Below are 23,525 nucleotides of genomic sequence, written 5' to 3' on the forward strand. Positions count from 1 at the left end.
TCAACTGCAGCTCGGGCTCGTCGTCCAGGGACAGCCTGAGGGAGCCGATGCCCCCGCTGGGCAAGCAGACCTACCAGCGAGAGAGCCGCCACAGCTGGGATTCGCCCGCCTTCAACAACGACGTGGTGCAGAGGAGGCAGTACCGAATCGGCCTCAACCTCTTCAACAAGTAAGAGACACCTTGAGGACCTTCTCACCGTTCTACTCACTAGGACAGGTCAAGGTGGAGAACCTTATGTAAGAAGGAACAGGGCCTTTAAAAGCTGTTGATGCCTAGAGTTAGAGTTCTAAAGCCTTGGCCCAGTGGTTACAGGGCTATTCCACTCAAAACTGTCACATCCATAACGGCAACTAAATACCATGGCATTGTGTTGGCGTTATGGATGTGACAGTTTTGCGTGGAATTGCCCTACAACAATGGGAATGAGGAATTAGGTCATGCTTAAGTCATGGGTAATACTTCCTTCCTCCATGATCTATATTTGGTCTTAGAGATCATTAGTATCATAGCTGGATTAGTGGGTTGGACTCCCATGCTCTGTTGGCACTGGTTGGCATTCTATGTAGTTTGTTTTGAATAATCAACAGTCATGTGTTGGACTTTGAACTGTTTGAACTTTGAACTGTGTCCCCCAGGGGTCAATTTTAAGCCCACTGATGTGTATCCCATTGCAATCCTAATGTTTGCTGCTAGTTTAATGAATGATATCTTCTGATGTTCTTTGCAGCTGACATGCAGTATTATTTCTCTTTAACATTCATTATGTTCGTCTGTGGTTGTCTCAGAATGCCATAGATAGGCAAAGGCAAAACACTGAGTTAAATATGTTCTTGGTGTTCCTTATCGTCTGTAGGCCCATCCACAATGCTAACAACAACAATAAATGAACTGTAACTATAGCGATATGAGTATCTATAGCATTTCTATTGTTAGCAAAATTGCCATAGTGTCTGGTGTGGATGTTGCCTGTCATTGTTATTAGCTACAGTGATATTAAATCTGGATTTATAGTTAAAGGTGCTCTAAGCGATGCCACGCGTTTTTTAGGCTAAAACATTTTATGTCACTTACTGCAAACTTCACGCTAGCTGTCTGTGTCCTGAATACACTGTAAAAAATGTGATCTCTGTGGACAGCACAGGCTCCAAAAACAGCAACAAAAACAACCTTGGCAAACCTAGCCCATAAAAACATAACAAACTGTTCCAGCAAATCACAGACGATATGTGCGTTTAGGAGAGTTTCAATTGTACGGAAGGGAGGGGGAGGAAGTAGCGACCTAGCTCTGTGTTTTTTTTGAAAGTCAACAGAAGTGACGTTACCCAGCATCGCTTAGAGCACCTTTAAGGCTATAGTTACCATTGGCAGTGTGGAGAGGGGCCAATAGCACTGTAAGCAGTCCTGTCAGTTAGAAGAACCACCCCAGTAATGTCTACCAGACTTGGCTCTGTCAGCTCTTGAGAGTGTGTGACTTCAATTCTGTGGCAGACTGTCAAAGGCTCATATATGCACTTGTGTCAAGTAAGCTGATTTACTGCAGTGTACATCTAACCACCCCAGAGCACTGTTGCAAATCTGAAATCCAAAGCACCAGCGCTCGACTCTCAGCACACGGCAGAAAAAAGGATAACAATAAACAGACTCTTAAGTTCCCTCTGGATCCCAGTAGCCTTTAGAGAGGATTCTCAGATTCCTGTCTTAGTTTTCAAACCATAATGGACCTTTTTCTCTCTCTACTCTTGTCTCTCAACATTGGTTTCTTTCATTTGTCTCAGTTCTGAGCCATCCTAAGTGTGCATGGTGCATTTTCATTGCAGTCTTATCTTTTTTCCTTCATGCTGTGGCTTTCCACATAGTATTATCTGACATTCCTATGAGTGTGCAATGTGCATTCTGAGACTGTTAGCTCTTTTATATGCCGATTTTGAGCGTGTCCTCCTGGCGTGCCCTCAGGAAGCCAGAGAAGGGCATCCAGTATCTGATCGAGAAGGGCTTCGTGTCAGACACACCCGTGGGCATTGCCCGCTTCATCCTGGAGCGGAAAGGCCTCAGCCGGCAGATGATTGGAGAGTTCCTGGGCAACCGGCAGAAGCAGTTCAACAAGGATGTGCTGGAGTAAGTGAACAAGGGCACTATGGAGGAGATCAAGCCAGAAATGACAGGAATGAAGTCAAAGACTTTTGAATGGCTTCCAATGGAAAGGCAATGGCCAAGCCACAGCAGCAATTACATTCTTACCATATGCACCATAAAAGATGACTAATAGTAGGGCTGCAACTAATTATTATGATTATAATCGGATAATCTGTCTATATATCTTATTCTATATAATAATAATTCTTTATTTCAGACCCAGAGGGATCCATATCACAATAAAAACACACAGAGTTAATACAAAGTACAGAAATACAAAGCCTTCCACAATGTTCAATGTCTAACATACAGACAAGTTCGCCAATGGCTCCACAGTCTGGAAGAAAATCTGACAGAACAGCTTACAGGGTTAGCCAAAACAGCGACACTGACAAACATGGAGCTTGTTGGAGCTCTCAGCAGCAGCCTCATGCTGTCATTATAAGCCACTGTGAGTTTTCTAATGCTGCCTTGTTTATAACGACACCACAGGTAGGCAGTATACAAAGGTGTACAATACACTCTAAAGAGTGAGATCTTCACAGGTACAGAGCGCTGCTAAACTTATGACACAGCATGTTCGCTTGAGCATACAGCTTCCGACGCTGCCTATAGATATCCTTATCATCAGATAGGTCTTTTGCAATAATATTGCCCAAATATGTAATCTCACTGCACACACTGAGTGCAGTGCCAGACAAACAGTCTTTATTACTACTGATAATCAACATCTTACTCTTTTTAGCATTGTATATTATATCAAAATCAGCTGTGGGCATATTCTCAGAAACTGTAATCTGTCTACAATATATATCTGTTGAATATTTGCTTGATTAAGCGATTAGTTGTTTGGTCTATAAAGTGTTGAGAAAATGTTATTGACTGTTTCCCAAAGCCTAAAGATGAAACACAGAAATGACTTGTTTTGTTTACACACAATTTTGTCCAAGATATTCCATTTACAGTCAGCAGTGAACAAACAGAACATATTTAAGTTTAAGAATCTGGTGTAAGATAATTTAGTTTTTTCTCCATTAAAATAACCTAAACCGATTCAAATCAATTCTATATTTATCAATAAATTACCAAAATAGTTGCCGATTGTTTTAATAGTTAGACAAATGTATTACTTGATTAATTGTTTCAGCCCTAGTTAACAGTAATATTTTTATATACATGTATATCTGAATCTGGTGAATCTGTCCTGTGAAACACACACAGTCATGTGATCTTCATTTGTCCTCACTCAGTGTGTTTCTGTGTCCTGTAGTTGTGTGCTGGATGAGATGGACTTCTCAGGGATGGATCTGGACGACGCTCTGAGGAAGTTCCAGGCTCAAATCAAAGTCCAGGGGGAGGCCCAGAAGGTGGAGAGACTCGTCGAGGCTTTCAGGTAGTTCACCGGTTCAGAGAGCTATCGAATTACGCCTATACTTTTGTAGGTTACTTGTCAGCCAATTACAAGTGAAGTGAGAGAGAAAAAAAAACATGAACCAGATCAATACATGGTAATGTTCTAACATGACCCTTCTTTCTCAGCGGTTTGTTTAGCTCTACATCAGTAACGTATATTTATTTTTTAGCCAGCGGTACTGTGTCTGCAACCCAGTGCTGGTCCGACAGTTTCAGAACCCCGACACCATCTTCATTCTGGCGTTTGCCATCATCCTCCTCAACACAGACATGTACAGCCCCAACGTCAAACCAGAGAGGAAGATGAAGCTGGAGGACTTCATCAAGAACTTGCGAGGTGCAGTAATCTTAAAGTCTTCAGTTATGTCCTTCTTTGTGTAATGAATGAGATCATACTGTCAACTTCTTCTAATAGCAACATTGGACTGCTTTTTCCTCTGTATTGTGAAGGTTATGGGTTTAGATACTAGCATTAAATATTCCACCATTTGGGGAATTACACTCATTTTCCACCTCCCCTTGACTTAAACAATTGATTTTTACCTTTCCCCAGTTAATCCAGCCGTTCTCTGAGTCTGGCGATACCACTTTTAGCTCCAGCCTAGCATAGATCATTGAATCGGATTAGACCATTAGCATCTCGCCTGCTAGCATCATGTTTAAAAGTGACTAAGATTTCCGGTAATTTTCCTATTTAAAACTTGTTTCCTCTCAAGTTAGAAACTGTAATAAGACCAAAGGAAAATGAAACGTGGCAATTTTCTAGGCTGATTTGACATGGAACTATACTCACATTCAGGCGTAATAATCCAGTCACTAACAAATTCTTCTGCTGCAGCTCAACCTTGTTGCTGGAAGTTAGCCTACGGGGACTATTTTCAGGTGCTGTATGATATCATTGTGCTGCTGCGCCCATGGTGTTCCTTGATTATTATGCTGGAATGAGAGTATAGTTCCATGTCAAATCAGCCTAGAAAATCGCCACGTTTCATTTTCTGATGTACAAACTGACTCAAAATGACCTTATAGTAAGCCTCCACACATAGATGATCAATAGATAGTAGCTGTATTCTTTATCATCTCATAGAGGAATCATAGAGCAAAAAGCTGTATAGGTCTTCAGCAAAGGGATGGCTGTCCCTATCTGCCATTATCTCACCATTCTGCTCCTTCCCAGGCGTGGACAACGGTCAGGACATTCCTCGAGACCTGCTCGTTGGAATCTACCAGCGCATCCAGAAATGGGAGCTGCGGACCAACGATGACCATGTGTCTCAAGTGCAAGCTGTGGAGAGGGTGGTCGTGGGGAAGAAGCCTGTGAGTAGTGCTCTGGCGGTCAGATCACCAATCATGCTTGTGTGTTTTTGTTCAAGCTTGATGTACAGTACTGTATGAAGGTGTCAAAGTTTGACACGACTTTTAGATGGCAACACTTCTCTTTGGCTATTTGTTTCTCAAAGGAGAGAGATACTGCGGTGTGAGCACTTAAAGCAACACCAAAGAACTTTTCTCTGTCGCACGCATGCTATTTGTTTATCCAGCACTGGCTTTTCAAATAACGATGTCCACAGACAAGGTAGAATATGTTGCATGATTTTATGAAAGTATGATGTATTGCAACATCAGATGCAAGTCAAATTTGTAGTTTCTTATGTCTCATTCCATCGAACTAAAGATCCGCTACCCGATCTGGCAAACTTGCATAGTGCGGTTATAGCTGATAGAGGGCCGCGAAGCGAATGCAGAAGTGCACTTCACCCTGTTAGGAGTTGATGAATTTTTTTATTTTTTATTTTAAGGTACACAAAACTCTTTGGTGTTGCTTTAATGGATGTTTGAAAGTAATTTTGGTAAAGATTTTAAAAGTGAACGCAGCATAAGGTCACAGAGCGCCATGCTGTGCCGTCTGGATGTTTCCAGGCAAAACTTTTTTCCCCCTTTATTCTATGCTGTGAGAGACAAGGACGCTGTGACCACAATTACGGGCGAAGTCATTTATTTTCTAAATGCCAACGGGCTGGGATGAGAGCCGTGACCCTGAGTTTGGCAGCATATGGGTGCCTGAGCAACAGGGGAGCTGAAAAGCTTCCTCTCGCTAGCAGATAGTTTGCATAACCGTGAAAAAAACGACAGGCAGCCTGTCAGGGGCTGTACACAGACAAGTCCAAACATAAGGTGAGGCGTTGGTTTATTTCTTTTGTTTGTTTGTTTGTTTGTTTGCGATGAGGCTTACATGCTGAAAAGCAGTGTAGACTTTTGTTGAGGACTAGGATGTTTCTAACCTCTATTTTGTCTGTTGTCTGTTTTGTTGTCTGCAACAAAATTGTGCAGGTTTGTGTTGTTTTGTGTTGGTTGCTTATGAGATTATTGTCTGGCATATGGTGCATTATGTTGTTTGGATTGAGATATTTTGGATTGGATTGGTTGATAGTGGTGCAGTGCCCAGGGGTCTCTCATTCATCCATCAGTGGATTGTGCCAGTGTAGTCAATATGCGCTAATATTTGAGTCTCTGGTCTCAAGAGTCTGTGCTCTGGCCGTGTAAGATTTGACAATTCATAATTATGCATAACGGCAGGGCTCTACAGTGCGCCCATTTCACTCGCACATGCGAGTAAAAATGATGCCGTGCGAGTGCAAAAAAATATTTAGGCGCACTGGTGCGAATGACTTCTAACCATGTCAATGTTTGTCTACAAAATACACAGCAACATCGAGAAACATTACTGGTGCAAACCATAGAATCACGTCGCGAATGCAGCATAAAAACTACACCTCCCATCAACGTTAGCAGTTTCGCGTTGTGACTCGCTAGTAGTCGCTTCTATCAAATCTAAGAGCGCGCAGAAAAAGGGGAAAGTTAGACTAGCCAGCCAAGATGCAAAGATTGAAGAAATTAGTTCTTCTATCCAACGAATTCATTGGATATAAGAGGAACAGGATGAGATTCTGAGAATGCAGTGAGAGAAGGAAAGGTAACCTAACATGCCTTTTAGCCCAGTTGACGTATTGGCTGCAATATGCAAAATATAGCTGTAGCGAACGAACCGGCACAAAAGTACCCTCCCGTAATACTACCATTTTATTCAAAGGTAGAACGACAACTCCAGGCTTCCACGCATGTATGTTTGTTTACACCGAATACAAGCTGAAGTGCAAAACGAAAGTAGGCCTAACGTTTGCCTACTGCCCCCATCAATGCAGATATTTCAAATAAAAACTAAAAGTATAAAACATATATCCTTGATTAGCCTATTTTGGGTTTTGTGGAAGAGAAAATGGACTGTTTTAGTAGTAGTAGTCTTATTAGGCAGTATGCAGTCAGATAGGTCACCATGGACATATTTGGATTAGCTAGATGGATTCACAAATAAATAAATTAGCCTACATTTGGCAGGATACTTGATATACAGGCTAAATGCAAATATGGCAATGTATTATATTATTTTACATTAACAAAATGTAGGAAAATAGAACAGACTGAAAATAAAGTAGGCACTGATCTTTAAAATCCTGTTTCCTGTAGCCTAAATGTTGTCAGTCATTCTTAATATTCGCAATTGGTGCACTGGCATGTTTAACTGTTAGCTGCAGTATAATGTTAGATTATGTGTAAGTTAAGTACAGAACTGACTGTGCTCCCAAATTTTTGTCTGTGCTCCTAAATTTTTTAACTTGGGCTCACAAGTGCTCCTGAAAAAAAATGTTAGTGTAGAGCCCATTGATCATTTCGGAGAACTTCAGAAATGTGACTTGCTCTAAGCTCTCAGCCTGAGTGTCTATGATACTGCTGGGAAAGTCCATAGCACACCCATGCATGTTTTGATAACACAGACATAATGCACATAACATGACAAAGCGTATATTCAGCAGCATGACCTCTCACTGAGAGGTCAAATCCTAAATGGTCTCCCTAAACCAGTTTTCCACTGAGGCTATTTCAAGAACGCCAGAGAGCACCTGGTTAGCAGCGCTGAAACTGGACTCGAGCCCCAGTGTGGAGAATGGCCGCCTCCTCCGCTAGTGCGTCAGAGCGTCCACTGTACTGCAGATAGACGGGAGTCGGGCCACGCTGGCAGGAAGTGTCCTCTCTGATCCTCAGCACATTTGACGACTCACGCTTACAGTGACCGGCCGGTGCTTGATCTCAGCGGGCTGTCGGGGGATATTAGCAGGGCTCTCAGTCACTGAGGCGTGGCGTGAGGTGCGAGGCTGAGTGGATTCAGGCTGATGGCTCTGTGGAGTGAGGGGTACTGAGAGGGGTTTGTTTTGGATTGGTGGTTCATGGTGGTTTGTAGGAGGGTTATTTAGCAAGCTTTTCTGAGGCATTTGTGATTATTATTATTTTTTAATTAACACCCAACATTAACATTACAGGCTAATTTTGGCTTAACACTGCCACGTGTGTGTGTGTGTGTGTGTGTTTTGGGAGGAGGGTGATTAAGTACAGCGTGATTAATCTGATGAGTTATACGTAGTTCTGTCACATACATGTGTGTATTCCTGCAGAAGAGGTGGGTTGATTTGTGTTGGCTGGATAAAGGTGGATTAGCTGGATTGTTTATGTTGATTGTATGTAAATGTGCATGCTTGTGTGTGTGTGTGTGTGTGTGTGTACCATCTGCACTGGCTTGTTGTAGCTGGTATGTGCTGTGTTCATGTAAATATGTTGACATGGTACATTAGGTGCATTAGTGTTGAAACTCTAATCAAGCATACCCCTTCCTGTAAATAGCCTCAGAGGACTCATATGTTGTGTGTGCAGGTACTGTGTGTGCCGGTATGTGTTTGGTCATGCCTCTAATTGTGTGTATATTTGACTAATGGCGGATGATGTGTGTGCTGTGTGTGCTGAGCCAGGTGCTGTCACTGCCACATCGCAGGCTGGTGTGCTGCTGTCAGCTCTATGAGGTCCCTGACCCCAATCGACCCCAGAGGACTGGAGTTCACCAAAGGGAGGTCTTCCTCTTCAATGACCTGCTGGTGGTAAGAAACACAGTCCACTATAGCAACCAGCTACACACACACACACATACACACACACACATACACACACACACACATACACACACACACACATACACACACACACACACACACACACACACACACACACACAAACACACACACACACACACACACATACGTGAATGCATGGATTAATTTGCTTCCCTTAAATAGTCAATAGACTAGTGGTTCTCAAATGGAGGTACGCGTACCCCTGGGGTACATGAAGGCACTCCAGGGGGTACGTGAGATTTTAAAATATACATACTGTAATGCCGAGTAGTTAGGAGACGGGGAGGCTGAGATTTCGCTCCAAACTCCGGTAATTTATTTTTCAAAGGATGTACAGGCTAAGATACGGGTAGCAGGAGGTGTCCAATACAAAGCAAAAAAACGATCCTGACAAATCACGTCTCAATCACTCGTCATTCACTCGCATCGGTCAACAACACAACAACACAACCCACTCGCACGTAATTCACCTCTACTCTGACTAAACTTACTAGACGTCTTAGAACCCCCTATTCTATTCCCTCCCCTTATCAATCGCTAACCTATCCGAACCCCTAAATATTCCCTCCCGGACACCTCCCCCCAATCAAAACACATCAGAACTTATTGACACATTCTATGACACAGAAGGGAGAAGGAGACACAGACACTCTCGCGCACACACACACACGCGCACACGCCGGGAAAACAGAGACATAGGGGAGTAAATAGCCTCGGCGCTACAATACATATATTGATATTTATCAGTTCCAAAGTTTAATAAATTAGACACTGATGGCACAGTGCTGTTAACTAAAAATGCTTTGCGCTGGTTAGGGTGTACTTGGCTGAAATAAATATTTCACAGGCGGTACATCACTGAAAAAAGGTTGAGAACCACTGCAATAGACCATGTTCAGGTAATATATAAATAACCCATTAATAAAACACTCTTTAGTTGATAGATTATCACCTTTTTCTGTTTACTTTGTTTATATACTCCATTTTATTTTATCATGGTTAAAGTTCTCATCATGAAGAAAGCCCAAACAGAATGAATGAACACCTCCATGTAAATGTCTAGGTGTTGAAATATGGCCTGAATCTCAGTGTGGAGCTGCAGCCCCCTTCCTCTCCAGCAGCAGCAGGAGCAGCAGTATCTGTAGCAGTAGTGCACCGGTGGATTTACAAGCCTTCAGCGTTTCATCCCCATAGCTCTCTCTCTCTCTCTCTCTCTCGCTCGCAGCACCCTAATTACCGTGCCCTCATTCTGGGGAGCCCCACTCCTTCCCAACAACCCCACCCCACCCCACCCGTCTTACCCCCGTCCTCATCCCCCACCCCTGCCCCCACTACCTACCCATCCAACCCCCATTGCCATCTCTGATGCGGGAAATGAAAATGTGCTCCTCCCCTCTCCGTTCCCCTTCCCTTTGCAGGTGACCAAGATCTTTCAGAAGAAGAAGACCTTGGTGACGTACAGCTTCAGACAGTCCTTTCCTCTGGTGGAAATGCAGGTTCACATGTTCCAGAACTCCTGTAAGTGTTCGTCTCTCCATCTGGTCTCTCCATCTGTTTCTCCTGCTTTATTTATACACACAAACACACATACACACACACACACACACACACACACACCACACACACACACACACACACACACACACACACACACACACACACATATATATACACACTTTCCCTCACACATACACACTCTTCCTCACACATACACACTCTCCTCTCTCTCTCTTCCTTTTTAATCTCTCACTCACTCATTCTTTTCTGTCTCTCTCTTTGAATCTCTCTCACTTCTTTCTGTCTATCTGTATCTCTTTTTCTCTGCATCCTTCTCTCTCTGTTTCCTCTCCCTCTCTCCTCTCCTCTCTGGCGTGAAGCTCTCAATGTCACTGATATTTGCCTCTCTATCCTACGCTCCCCTGTATTTACATGGCCATCTGTAGCCCACATACATGATGTAAATAATACCTAGCCCATGTGTAAACACACTCACTCATCGCTGTGTTTTTGCATGAGCCATAAAACCCCAGCACTTTAATGACTGCCTCATGACTGCTGCTGTAAGTCCCTCCACTGCCAGACTGTAAATCTCCACCGAGTCTGCTGGCTGTAGATACATGTGTTCTGTATTCAAATGAGTGCCGGCTTTGTGGTAGCATGTCGGAGTGTTGCTCTGATGGCTGTTGCATCCTGTAGAGTGAGGTACAGGAATTACTGAATGACTTCTTGTGTTCCTGGTAGACAGATATTACAACATGCACATTTGGAACATAATAAATAAATAAATGTGGGTGTGGTGTTTAATTAGGGAATGGTTTCCACATTATATTTTACATCTATGTTATTTACACTGTGTAGTTAAACATACTTTAAACTGCATGTGTACTGCTAATGCTTCTGTGTCTTTATCGTGTTATCTTCTGTACGTATGTCTCCATGTCATGATACTGTATGTCCATGTTGCTTTACATCTATGCTATTTAACAGGTGGACTTGTGTATGTATAGTGTGGCCTTACCATAGTTTGTCCATACAGTATGTCACTCTAATTCACCTCATATCACCCTGTGCTGTGTTTACCCTTCTCCAGATTACCCTCACGGGATTCGTCTGACGTCGGCCATCCCGGGCGGCGAAAGAAAGGTTCTGATCGTGTTCACGGCGCCAAGCCAGCAGGACCGCACGCGCTTCGTGAGTGACCTGCGCGAGAGCATTGCCGAGGTGCAGGAGATGGAGAAGTACCGCGTGGAGTGTGAGTCAAAAACTGCAGCGCAGTGCAGCAGAGGGAGGAGGGGTGCAGGTGGGGGTGGAGGTGGAGGAGTGGTGGATGGAGGAGGAGAGGTGGGGGTGGGGTGGAGCGATGGAGGGAGGGAGAGAGGGCCCCGCTCTGTGCTGAGTTTAGCTGTGATAGCGGTGAAAATGTGTCTGCTTCTGCTCAGGGTTCATCTTTCATTCTCTCCTCCTCCACTCTTCATCTCCCTCGTGCTTTCTCAATCCCCCTGCCTTCACTCTGTCCCCCTGCCTTCACTCTGTCCCCCTGCCTTCACTCAATCCCCCTGCCTTCACTCTGTCCCCCTGCCTTCACTCAATCCCCCTGCCTTCACTCTGTCCCCCTCTCTCTCTCTCTCTCTTCTCAATCCCCCTGCCTTCACTCTGTCCCCCTCTCTCTCTCTCTCTCTTCTCAATCCCCCTGCCTTCACTCTGTCCCCCTCTCTCTCTCTCTCTTCTCAATCCCCCTGCCTTCACTCAATCCCCCTGCCTTCACTCTGTCCCCCTGCCTTCACTCAATCCCCCTGCCTTCACTCAATCCCCCTGCCTTCACTCAATCCCCCTGCCTTCACTCAATCCCCCTGCCTTCACTCTGCCCCCCTGCCTTCACTCTGTCCCCCTGCCTTCACTCAATCCCCCTGCCTTCACTCAATCCCCCTGCCTTCACTCAATCCCCCTGCCTTCACTCAATCCCCCTGCCTTCACTCTATCCCCCTGCCTTCACTCTATCCCCCTGCCTTCACTCAATCCCCCTGCCTTCACTCTCTCTCTCTCTCTCTCTCTCTCTCCCTCTCTCTCTCTCTCTTCTCAATCCCCCTGCCTTCACTCTGTCCCCCTGCCTTCACTCTGTCTCCCTCTCTCTCTCTCTCTCTCTCTCTCTCTCTCTCTCAATCCCCCTGCCTTCACTCAATCCCCCTGCCTTCACTCAATCCCCCTGCCTTCACTCTATCCCCCTGCCTTCACTCTATCCCCCTGCCTTCACTCAATCCCCCTGCCTTCACTCTCTCTCTCTCTCTCTCTCTCTCTCCCTCTCTCTCTCTCTCTTCTCAATCCCCCTGCCTTCACTCTGTCCCCCTGCCTTCACTCTGTCTCCCTCTCTCTCTCTCTCTCTCTCTCTCTCTCTCTCTCTCTCTCTCTCTCTCTCTCTCTTCTCAATTTCACTCATTCTCACACATACAGTCTCTAAATATTTCTCTCCTCCCCCTCTGCCGCCTTCGAGCTTCCTTCTCTCTCTCTTTTCTCTCACTACTTCTGTCTCTTGTTTCCCTTCTTTTCTTTCATTTAAATTCAGCCTGTCTCTTGCTAATTGAATTTCACTAGTTCCCTTCTGTATTTATCTCTCTCTCTCTTCTCTCTTCTCTCTCTCTCTCTCTCTCTCTCTCTCTCTCTCTCCACAGCTGAGCTGGAAAAGCAGAAAGGTGGGATGCGGCCTGGCCTTATGAGCGAAGGAGGTGGCGGCGGCGTGGGAGGAGGAGTTGGCGGCGTGGGGATGAAGAGCGAGGCGGTGAACGGCACTCTGGGAAGGCCGAGCCTGGATGACACGTACGCCAGCACGGAGGGGCTGAAGCGCACAGCCCTCAGCTCCTCCTTACGAGACCTCTCAGAGACAGGTACGACCCCCCCCCCCCCCCACCCTGACCTCTACTGACCACTCACCTGGAGGTGGAGATCAGCTCTGCTCGTTCCCAGTCCTGCATACACATCACACTCACAGGTTGCTGAACCAGGGCAAAGGGATTCAGAGCTGACGGCCTGTCATGATCGCTCCATGTCAAAGCACAGAGTGCCGACAGATAAAGCTGTTTGACTCACTGTTGTGACTAAGCTGCCCTGAGGCCTGTTAGATCCTGGACACTATGGGCTTCTGCCTGACCACCACCACATGGGGAGAGAATTATAAAAATCGTACCTATTTCAAACATCAACTGAGTGTATGTGCGTTCAAGCAAGTTGCAATTGCTTTATGCTTGAGATGCGCGTTTCTCAAATGTGTCAAATGAAGGCTACACTCCACGGGGTGATGCGTCATCACTTGTAAGGTGTAGACTGTGTCGGCTCTGTCTCCTTGTCCTGTGTGGAGGAGCTAAGTACCGCGAGGAAGAGCGGCCAAGCTTTATGGCTACCCACTGATACTGGGCACGCTTAATGCTGTGTTAGTGTGTCACTGTGTCTTCTGCCCAAATTACAGGATGCTGCTCAATCACAAAATGGAGAGAGGGAGAGAGAGAGAGAAGGAGAGAGAGGGGGGGAGTGGAAGAGAGCAGAGAAAACTGCATAACACATGTGACAGCGCCCTCTAGTGGGTCATAAAAGCCCAGCTACATTTTGTGGGACTTCCCTTTGCCTCAAGACTGAGAATGAAATAACAACATATTTACACTTAGCTATTTAGAATTTGAACTGTTCCCTAAAGACTTGTTTATGAATAACTTAATATTAGTGAATTTTAAATGTTTTCAAGTAAGTGTCTTTTAAGACAGATTTAATGTGTCACTGCCTGATAATTATTTTTGACATTTTCTTTGATCCTATCTGAAAAAGGATCTGATATTACCACATTGGATGAAAGCGGGCAAACATTAAATACTCTCACTGATCATTTCATAGTAATTACAATGATTAGAATAATAGTTGTTGGACTCGCTTCTGAAAATATTTTAAAAGCAATACAAATATCCCATTGGATTCAGCCACTAAATTCTACAAAGTGGAACTACAGTAGACTGACTGCCCTGCGGCACTAAGCGTTTTTTGTTTGATGAAGTGAATGCTGCATTTACATGATCCCAAACGCTGGCTGTGTTGTATGATAACTTCTTCCCATGAACAGTTAGTGACTAGACAGGGGGTTGATTTTCATTCACCCCTAAAGGTTTCATTGCACTGCTTCTATAGTAGTGAATCTCACACTCTTCAAACAGCTGAAGATTGATAACTATCAAAACCGCTGCCAAACTGTGGCACCGTAAAGCACATACAATATACAGTGATGGCCAAAAGTATTGGCACCCATGCTAAAGTTGACTGAAAAGAGAAATATAAAATCATCTTTTGGAAATTGATCTTAATGCCTTAAGTGAAAAATGAGGAAATATCTAACCTTTAAGGACACCAATTTTCTTAGTGAATGAATAATGTATCATAAATAAATAAATGTTCTTCCTTAAAATACAGGAGTCATAAGTATTCCCACCCCTATGTTAAATTCCCATAGAGACATGCAGATTTTTATTTTTAAAGGCCAGTTATTTCATGGATCCAGAATACTGTGCATCCTGATAAAGTTACCTTGGCCTTTGGAATTAAAATAGCCCCATGGGTGTTATTTCAGTTAGCCTATTAGCTGGTTTGATTTGCATTGAGTTCAATGAGCATCAAACCAGCTAATAGGCTAACTGAAATAACACCCATGCCAATCTCTAGGTATGGTGAAGGGTATGTGATGATGTGGGTCTATTTTAATTCCAAAGGCCAAGGTAACTTTATCAGGATGCACAGTATTCTGGATCCATGAAATAACTGGCCTTTAAAAATAAAAATCTGCATGTCTCTATGGGAATTTAACATAGGGGTGGGAATACTTATGACCCCTGTATTTTAAGGAAGAACATTTATTTATTTATGATACATTATTCATTCACTAAGAAAATTGGTGTCCTTAAAGGTTAGATATTTCCTCATTTTTCACTTAAGGCATTAAGATCAATTTCCAAAAGATGATTTTATATTCCTCTTTTCAGTCAACTTTAGCATGGGTGCCAATACTTTTGGCCATCACTGTATATAACACGGCATTCAATACCAAACCAACTCATCGGCACTCAGCATTATTTTGTCTCAGAGGCTCACAGCGGCTGTGCCAACATTACGAATGCAGTATTCAAATGAGTCTCCATTCATCTTCGTTTACAGCGCGGGGAGCGCTGAGCTGCTCCACATGCAGATTGGGAAGCCTGACGTCTCAGTAGAAAGCCTCACAGCAAGTGAGGGCTGCCTTTGAAATGCACTCTGGAGTGAATTAGACTTTGGAAAGTTACGACTTTTGTGGGGGGGTTTACAATTTTTGTTCCTCTTTATTTCTAAGAGAATGAAACCAGGGCAAGAAGAGAGGAATGCAAGCTGAGGATTTGTGGTGATGTAGTACATGACAACGTTATGCTGATGGTTAAGGCTGGAGGAAAAATGTTCAGACTGAATGCCTTTGGCAAAAACAATACCAGGGGGAAATGTCATACCAGTCATACTGTATATGGGGGACATATTTACGGAAGGATTCAGAAGAAAGAATACGGGATGGTTCAGTCAGTGTGCTAAGGTGCTCCCTAGGGAGGCCAGCTTTATAGCAGTGCTGTTTCCCAGCATGTGTGTGTTTGTCTATGTGTGTGTGTGTGTGTGTGTGTGTGTGTGTGTGTGTGTGTGTGTGTGTGTGTGTGTGTCTGTGTGTGTGTGTGTGTGTGTGTGTGTGTGTGTGTACTGTATGTGTGTCTGTGTGTGTGTGTGTGTGTGTGTGTGTGTGTGTACTGTATGTGTGTCTGTGTGTGTGTGTGTGTGTGTGTGTGTGTGTGTGTGTGTGTGTGTGTGTGTGTGTGTGTGTGTGTGTGTGTGTGTGTGTCTGTGTGTGTGTGTGTGTGTGTGTGTGTGTGTGTGGAGGTATGGTGGGCTCCTGTGGGGGTTTTGTCCTCCTGACCTTGCTCTGCTTGGTTGGGCTGCAGGGAAACGAGGTCGCAGAAACAGCGTCGGCTCCTTGGATAGTACCATCGAAGTAAGTCCGAGAGGGGTGTTGAATGCACTGCTCCCATTCTCGCTCTCCTAATAATCAAACCCCACCCCACCCCACCCCACCCCACCCGCTCGCCGAACATGGACTGATCCTGTACACCTGTGCATGACCATTCTTCTTGTGCACCAAGCATATTCCGCCCATCACAACCGTGTGTATGTGTGTGTGTGTGTGTGTGTGTGTGTGTGTGTGTGTGTGTGTGTGTGTGTTTGAGCAGGCTCTGCTTGTGTGCATGTGCATGCACGAGGCAGTGAGAGCATGCTGCATCACTGCCGCTCTCTCACACACTGTATAGAATAACACGTTGCTTTGCTGATAACACCTCTTCATTCATTCATTCATTCATTCATTCATTGAGACCTGAAGTCTGTGTTGTGTTTTGGTTTTGTGATTTGAGCTTGTGGCTGTTCTAATGAGTTGATGTTGAATGGATAATTGGAGAAGCCCTGCTTGACGGCAGCTGCTAATGAACTAAACCACCACTTCATTATGCTGATACTCTCTAGTCCAGGGGTGGGCAAACTGGACGAGGGTGAGCGAGGGTGGTTGTTGTGCGGCCCGCCGGCCAATTTTCAAAACCCAATGTGGCCCTTGAACCAAAAAGTTTGCCCACCCCTGCTCTAGTCTCTACACACACTGAGAATCAGAAATTATTCACACAAATACGTATTGAAAAACAGATGAGAGATTTCTCATTTTTTCTGCAATACAGTATGTTATTAGTTAAACACCTGCCATTTTTGATCCACATTACCTTTCACCTTTATGTTTTATGTGTGCTATGTGTTTGTGTGCGTAAACAGTATGCTTATGTGTGTGTTTGTGTGAATGTGCATTCATTTGTGTGTGTGTGTGTGTGCAAGGGAGAGAGACAGAGATGGAGAGATTGTCCACTGTGTGTGTGCGAGGGAGAGAGACAGAGATGGAGAGACTGTCCACCCGTCCACCCACACGTATCTGTTTTTAATCCTCTGTTTGTTGTGATTTGTTGTCAACAGGGCTCGATCATCAGTAGCCCCCGGCCGCACCAGCGCCTGCCCATGTCCAGCTGCTATGGCCTGGACGACTACCGGCCTCACCGCCCCATCCTGAGCCCCGGAGTAGGGGTGGGGGGTGGGCCGGGGCAACAACAACAACAACAACCCCTCTCGTCTGGGGGCAACAACGGCGCCGGCGGCCTGTCCAGCAGCAGCAGTGGCGAGCGCGGGGCCGGTGGCTCGGGGACGGGCGCCAGTGGATCGGGCGGCAGCAGCTCGGCGTCCTTCCTGGGCTCCCTGTTTGGCAGCAAGCGCGCCAAGCAACCGCCGCCGCCGCCCCTGGTCCCGCCTGGGCCGCACTACCCGGCGCCTGTGCCGCCGCCTACCAGCGGGGGGCCGCCGCCGCTCTCGCCGTCCGCGCTCGGCCAGTCGGACCCCGGCGGGCCGTCCAAGCTGCAGGCCCTGCACGCGCAGTACTGCCACAACAGCAACAGCGTTGGCCAGCCGCCGCCGCCCTACCACCACCACCACCGCTACCACGTGCAGACCGTGCCTATGGTCAGCGTGCCCTCCTGCCCCACGCCGGGCATGCACCACACCATGGTGCACCGCGGCTCCCTGCCCAGGCGCCCGCAGCTCGCGCCAAGCCACGCGCAGCTGCAGCAGCAGTACAACCAGCAGCAGATGGCCCAGCATGCCATGCTCCAGCAGCAGCAACAGCAGCAGCAAGGACGCTACGTCAACATGGGCATGGGCCTTGGCATGGGCATGGGCATGAGCTGCACCCCGCCGCCGCTTTCGCCGCACTCCCCTCTCTCGCCCGTGTCTCCGTTCCCGCTGTACCACGCGCACGCACACACACATATGCACGCAGCGCATACGCATTCCCACACCCCCCTGCACCCGACGCACTCGGTGCGCGGCCCCGGGCCCGGCCCCAAGATGCCGCTGACGCTGTCCCACTCGCAGCCGCACCCGCACGCCCACTCGCACGCCGCCGCGCTCTCCCACATCCACGGCCACCTAGTGGGCGGCAGCGGCATGGGCGGCGGGACCGGCGTCGCCGGCGGCGGCGGACTCTCCCACAGCCCGTTGCCCGCGCACCAGCAGCACTTTGTGTTCGCCGCGCCGCCACAGGCGCCGCCCTCGGCCATCACGGCGCGCTACGTGCCCCAGTACCCGCACCCCTCCACCATTCCGCCTCCGCCCCCGCACTCGCCACTGCCACCGCCCTCGCCGCACACCCCGCTCACACCGCTCACACCGCTCTCACCGCACCCGCCGGGAGCGGGCCCGGGTGGGGGGGGCATGGGCCCGGGTGGGGGGGGCCCCGGCAGCATTGGGGGAGGGGGGGGAGCAGGCAGCAACAGCGGCACGATGGGCAGCTCCAAGTCCAAGCCTGTCAACCGCATCAGCACGGTGGTGTGAGGGGACCAGCGTCAGGGGCCCAGGGAGCCCGAGGGCCAAGCGTGAGAGCCAGGGGTGGGGAGGTGGTCCAGTTTAGCGGCGGCACCGGAACCCTGCAGCAGCAGCCGCAACAGCAGCGCAGAGGCAGCGGTGGAGCGGGCAAGAGGAGGAGGAAGAGGAAGCACACTCTGATGAGGCTTTGCTACTTTCACGTCCGCTGCCCTAGCGTATAGCCGGAACCTTGAGCCACGCTCCGTCTCGCGACCAAGAACGACCTGCGTAAGCATGCATCAGCATCATCGAAGCCCCATTTTGTTCCGTTTTGTTTTTTGTTCGCGTGTTTGTTTTGGATAGCGCTTGTGCTTCTGCCGCAAAAGAAAACGAGGACGAGATGCGAACGTGCATGCCGCCGCCACCACACACACACGCAAAGCGAAAGTCATCCACGATGCTTTTACCCACCGCGCAATAAGGCTGGAGACAAACAAACACGTGTCGAGGACGATAAGTACCGCTAATCACAGTTCAGAACACGTCAACAGAGACACACAAGTGCATGAGAGAGAGAGAGAGAGAGAGAGGGAGAGAGAGAGGAAGAGAGAGAGAGAAGAATAGATTATGACAGAAGGTTGCCAGAGTGGAAGAGAGTAGCTGTGGAGGTGAACTTTCACTATTTCTTTGATAAAACGGCTCAGACAAGATTCCACTCTGGTATTGAATCTCTGGTTGGCCCCAGAATGACCTGTGTGGATGTGTAAGTGTGTGTGTGTGTGTATGTGTGTGTGTGTGTGTGTGTGTGTGTGTGTGTGTGTGTGTGTGTGTGTGTGTGTGTGTGTCAGATCCCGGGTTAGATCAGCCATGGTTGGAGAATACAGGTTCATTTAGTGGTCATAAAGGACTTATGCACAGTGGCACATATTAAGAGACCACAGACAGCTGTCAGGGCATGGACAAGAGAACGCATGGCTTTTGCCATTTGGATTCATCGGATTATCATATTCAACACCTGCTGTGATGTTGATCATCATGACAATCATTTCATCACCCACCTAAAGGACACTGAGAGCATATGAAGCTGGCACGTCTGGGCTTGACTATGACCTTGAAATGTCAATGTCATCAGCTGTTGTTCTGGTCAGGGCTAATCACTCCAGCCAATGTTCTTTTGCCTCTTCTGATTTACTTTGTCTTGAGCCATTTGGCAGACATTTGATTCTGCAACATGGAGGACACATTTTCTTTTTGACGTAACTACTTCAAAGACTGATCCTAACAACATGTAAAGGTCTATTACCCACTCCTGCAATTTTGAAGTGTCAAATCCAATGTATATGATGGAGAGTTTGTTGAGGTATTGCTCTAAGTCACTTCTCAAATGCAATAAGCAAGCCATACTAACATTATGACAGATTGATAGTTTTGGTCAGACAATGTTATGAAGTTATAATATGAAGTTTTATATCAGTGTTATTGGTGGTGACATGGATGAGTTTCTCTTTTTCCTATGTTGCACAAATAGGAAGTAAACAGTTTTTAACTAAGTTGGATTGTTTTGTTTTTATCAATGATATTGTGTTTTAATTCGCTATCATTGTCCAAGGAAAGATGACCCCATCAGTTCTCAGTTCAAGTTGGTATGTTGTTGGAGTGAGTTAGCAATTAGATACTGTGTGTACCGTATTCCGTGTATACCCTTTAACTAAGATGTAAACTCACAGATTAATGCCATTTTGCTGTTTGTCATTGTACATAGCCTTAGTGCCTATATGTTGAGATAGAAACATCAATTAAGGGGCAACATTGCACCACTTTGTACGTCATTGGGAGAGATTAGAGAAGTTGTGATGGATAATTTCATTCCTATAAAAAATTAAAGTGTCAACGTCTGATCATGGTTAATATATTATTGTAAAAAATCCTATCTTTTTTAATGTGAATGGAAAGTAACATTGTTATAGATATATAAATATAATATGGACACTTCTCTCATGCATTGATTGTAAATGAGAGTGAAATGCATTGTGTGGGAGCAAAATGTTTTTGTTTTTGTTTTTTTTGATTGCAACTGTAAAGGCAACCATTGCAGACATTAATATTGATATTATCGGTGTAATAGCTATCACTAATATGGGCTGTTATTGTTCCAGCAAAATACAGTAATGTTCTCTAGTTTTTAAAGAATTTTTGATTTGACTTATTTTAGTATTATAATCTGTGCTTTGTTGTATGCGGGCAGCAGAAGTGCTAATCATAAGGGATCACTGATGTAATGTGATTGTGTGCTGTAAAACCATTTGTTTTCTGACATCAAAATGACTACCTGCTTCCTTAAGCGACACACCTTTTCAACTGTGTGTCAAATGTTTTTTTTTTTTAAACATCTGCAACTAATAACAACCCCATAATATCTATCAGGGAGTTGGGGTGAAATAGGTCTACAGCTCTGGGTCTCTGCACACATATTAGGCCTAATGCATGCTGGTGTGCGCGCTCACACACACACACACACACACAGTGACAAAAACACACACACACACACACATACATTCACTTTAATTCACTTGCTGTCTTATACATACTGCACACACCTGCTTATTTTCAGGAATTCACTTTTGCTCTTTTTCACACACACTAATGTACACAACATCACTTTATCTGTCTCTCTCTCTCTCACACACACACACACACACACACACACACAACCACATACACACACACACACACACACATGCACACATACACAACCACATGCACACACACACACACACACATACTGTAAAACATTCTGCTCTTGGAGCCTTTACCCGACACGCTCGACATGACACGAGACACGCTGCTTTAGTAGTTGTAGTTGTCTGGGGGTTGGTTGGCGGTGAGGCCTATGGCCGTTCATGTTTCAGATGTACAGTAGTTCCCACAGCTCCTCCCGTCGTTCTCTGCTCACAAACTTGCTCTCTGCCATTCAGGGATACACTAACTCATTTGAACCTCTGAATACTGAACATGGTCTTTGAACAGTAACAGTGTTGTATATATTCACTGACACGGGGAGAGACAAGGTGCAGAGAATTTGCTGAGTTATTCCTAGAAACCCTGGCGGGTAGGTGCCCCCAGTCCCTTATCCACACCACACCTCTCTAACCTTGGTGTTCGTCCCCAACGCTCTAATCCTGCCTCCAGGACTTGTGTTAAACAGTCGTGGATAATTTGCCGCGTTTTGGAGTGGCAGACTACAACATGATGTTTCTATATGTTCATGAAGCTTTAGGGAAAGGAGCTCCAGTCCAGACGCTTTGAGCTGTGTGCATTAGCTGTCGTTGTCTTCGATGGGAAATGCCAGTGTGTTTGCCCCTTGTGATCCCAGTCTCCTGTTGCATGTGGAACCTGCACTGCGATGAATGAGCGCTGTATAAAAGCTAAATGTACAGAATAATCTCTCAACATACAGTATAAATACTCGACATGTACTCGGGAATGAACTGTACCTTAATATGTCTCTCTGTAAACTTGCCAGGGATGATGGGCCAATGTCAGTCTGTTCATATTTACCAGAGACCTGGGGCTTGGGAGAATGACCTGTAATTGTAAACTTGTACCAGTATTTGTGTGCATCTACAGATGAGTTATTATTTTGAGACAACAAATATGTATTGAATTTAATATGTATATATGTATGAGGTTTCAATGCAAATTATTCAGAGAAATTATATGTGATTATTTATTGCTCTTATAAAATATGTTCTTGCTGTTGGATTGCTGTATGGTTTTTTTTCATTCAAATCCAAACTTCCATTATTGAGTATGAATATGAAAGTTTACTGTGAGAAGAATAAGTTATGATGAATTAATCCTTTTAGTTACTGCAGGCAAGTTCACATGTTTACAGCTTTTCGGCTGCTTTAAGTTTTGGAACAGCAAGGACATGAGAGTGCAGCACAAGTGCTAATTTGTACACATTTGGGTACTTCATCAGAAACAAAATGGGATTATTTTATAGTAACTTGTATAGCTTTTACATAGTTACATATAGTTAGAATGCATATTTGACTTGGATGTACTTTGCATATGACATTTTCAACTAGGCCCACTCCATTTATGTGTCCAAAATGATTGTTGTGCAATCTTCTGTGAGTATCAGTATGTTGAGAAAGTAGACACCATGTAGTTGATACCTGATACATGTGAAACAAGGAAGAAAGAAGTTTATCATAGCGTCAGTAACCATAGGTTGATGTCCATTGGATTTTATTGTATGGGTGGTAGACAACAATCAGCAGTTTTACATTAAACATACAAAATGACTTCTTCTAAAATGTGTCCTTGGGAAGAACCTTTAACAACACCAGAGGAAGGACAGCTCATTCAAGGAGTACACAGAATTGATCTACATCATAAATGGCACTTTTAAAATACAATTTAATAACAGATATAGGAAAGCCAATCACAACGCTATAACAATAGTTAAAAACTTCAGCCACATACTGTGTATATCTAATGGAACTGATGCTTCTATGATATTTGACATTTGATAGATAATTTCATAGAGGATTTCTGTGTAGTTTCTCTGTACAATAACCTGTTACTTAAACCATGCAAGTGAAAGGATTCTCGTTTTTCAGTTCGTCCTTGATGGAACCTGTAGCACCATGTTGAAGCTCGTTAGTCTCTCAGACGCTTCTTTTATCATCTGAAGTAGTTGTGCTGTCTATCGCTTCCTAGGCTGGTTAATATCTGAGTGTTGAGAATTATTGTGCTTCATTAAGGTCTCATCTACTTCTTGACACTTCTGTCTTCGACACATCCTTGTCTTTCTTGGTGGTGACGAAACTGGTAAATTCAGTTATCAGGTGCGTTTTTGTCTTGTCTTGTCCTTGATCAGCAGAACACGTCCACCTATTAATTTATCCACATGAAAGAATTGTACATCTGTTATTGTTCGTTCAAGTCTTAGACATTCAAGAGGAAGAGTACATCTTTTGCAAAGACGGTTGATAAAAAGTTTGACTGAAAATAGCTCATGCTTCCTC

At 45.3% G+C, this 23,525-nt stretch overlaps 1 protein-coding gene across 1 annotated transcript in view; it reads left to right on the top strand.

Moving 5' to 3' along the window:
• The window catches only part of LOC143114615 (IQ motif and SEC7 domain-containing protein 1-like), a 26,618-nt gene extending 4,420 nt beyond the window's left edge, over nucleotides 1-22,198 (top strand). Inside the window, exons 3-13 of the mRNA XM_076276299.1 lie at nucleotides 1-169; nucleotides 1,955-2,116; nucleotides 3,405-3,527; nucleotides 3,718-3,884; nucleotides 4,725-4,864; nucleotides 8,407-8,532; nucleotides 9,984-10,083; nucleotides 11,156-11,317; nucleotides 12,732-12,944; nucleotides 16,047-16,096; nucleotides 17,113-22,198. The exon at nucleotides 1-169 is cut by the window's left edge and continues 1,030 nt beyond it. Of these exons, the coding sequence (XP_076132414.1) occupies nucleotides 1-169; nucleotides 1,955-2,116; nucleotides 3,405-3,527; nucleotides 3,718-3,884; nucleotides 4,725-4,864; nucleotides 8,407-8,532; nucleotides 9,984-10,083; nucleotides 11,156-11,317; nucleotides 12,732-12,944; nucleotides 16,047-16,096; nucleotides 17,113-18,519 (2,819 nt within the window). The 3' untranslated portion in view covers nucleotides 18,520-22,198. The remainder of the gene's footprint in view (nucleotides 170-1,954; nucleotides 2,117-3,404; nucleotides 3,528-3,717; nucleotides 3,885-4,724; nucleotides 4,865-8,406; nucleotides 8,533-9,983; nucleotides 10,084-11,155; nucleotides 11,318-12,731; nucleotides 12,945-16,046; nucleotides 16,097-17,112) is intronic.
• Nucleotides 22,199-23,525: the final 1,327 nt, after the last annotated feature.

The sequence above is a fragment of the Alosa pseudoharengus genome, unplaced genomic scaffold (assembly GCF_046254945.1).
Source record: "Alosa pseudoharengus isolate Yale_2024_CS ecotype anadromous, Long Island Sound unplaced genomic scaffold, YU_APseudo_1.1 YU_APseudo_1.1_scf_9, whole genome shotgun sequence".
Lineage (NCBI taxonomy): Eukaryota > Metazoa > Chordata > Actinopteri > Clupeiformes > Clupeidae > Alosa > Alosa pseudoharengus.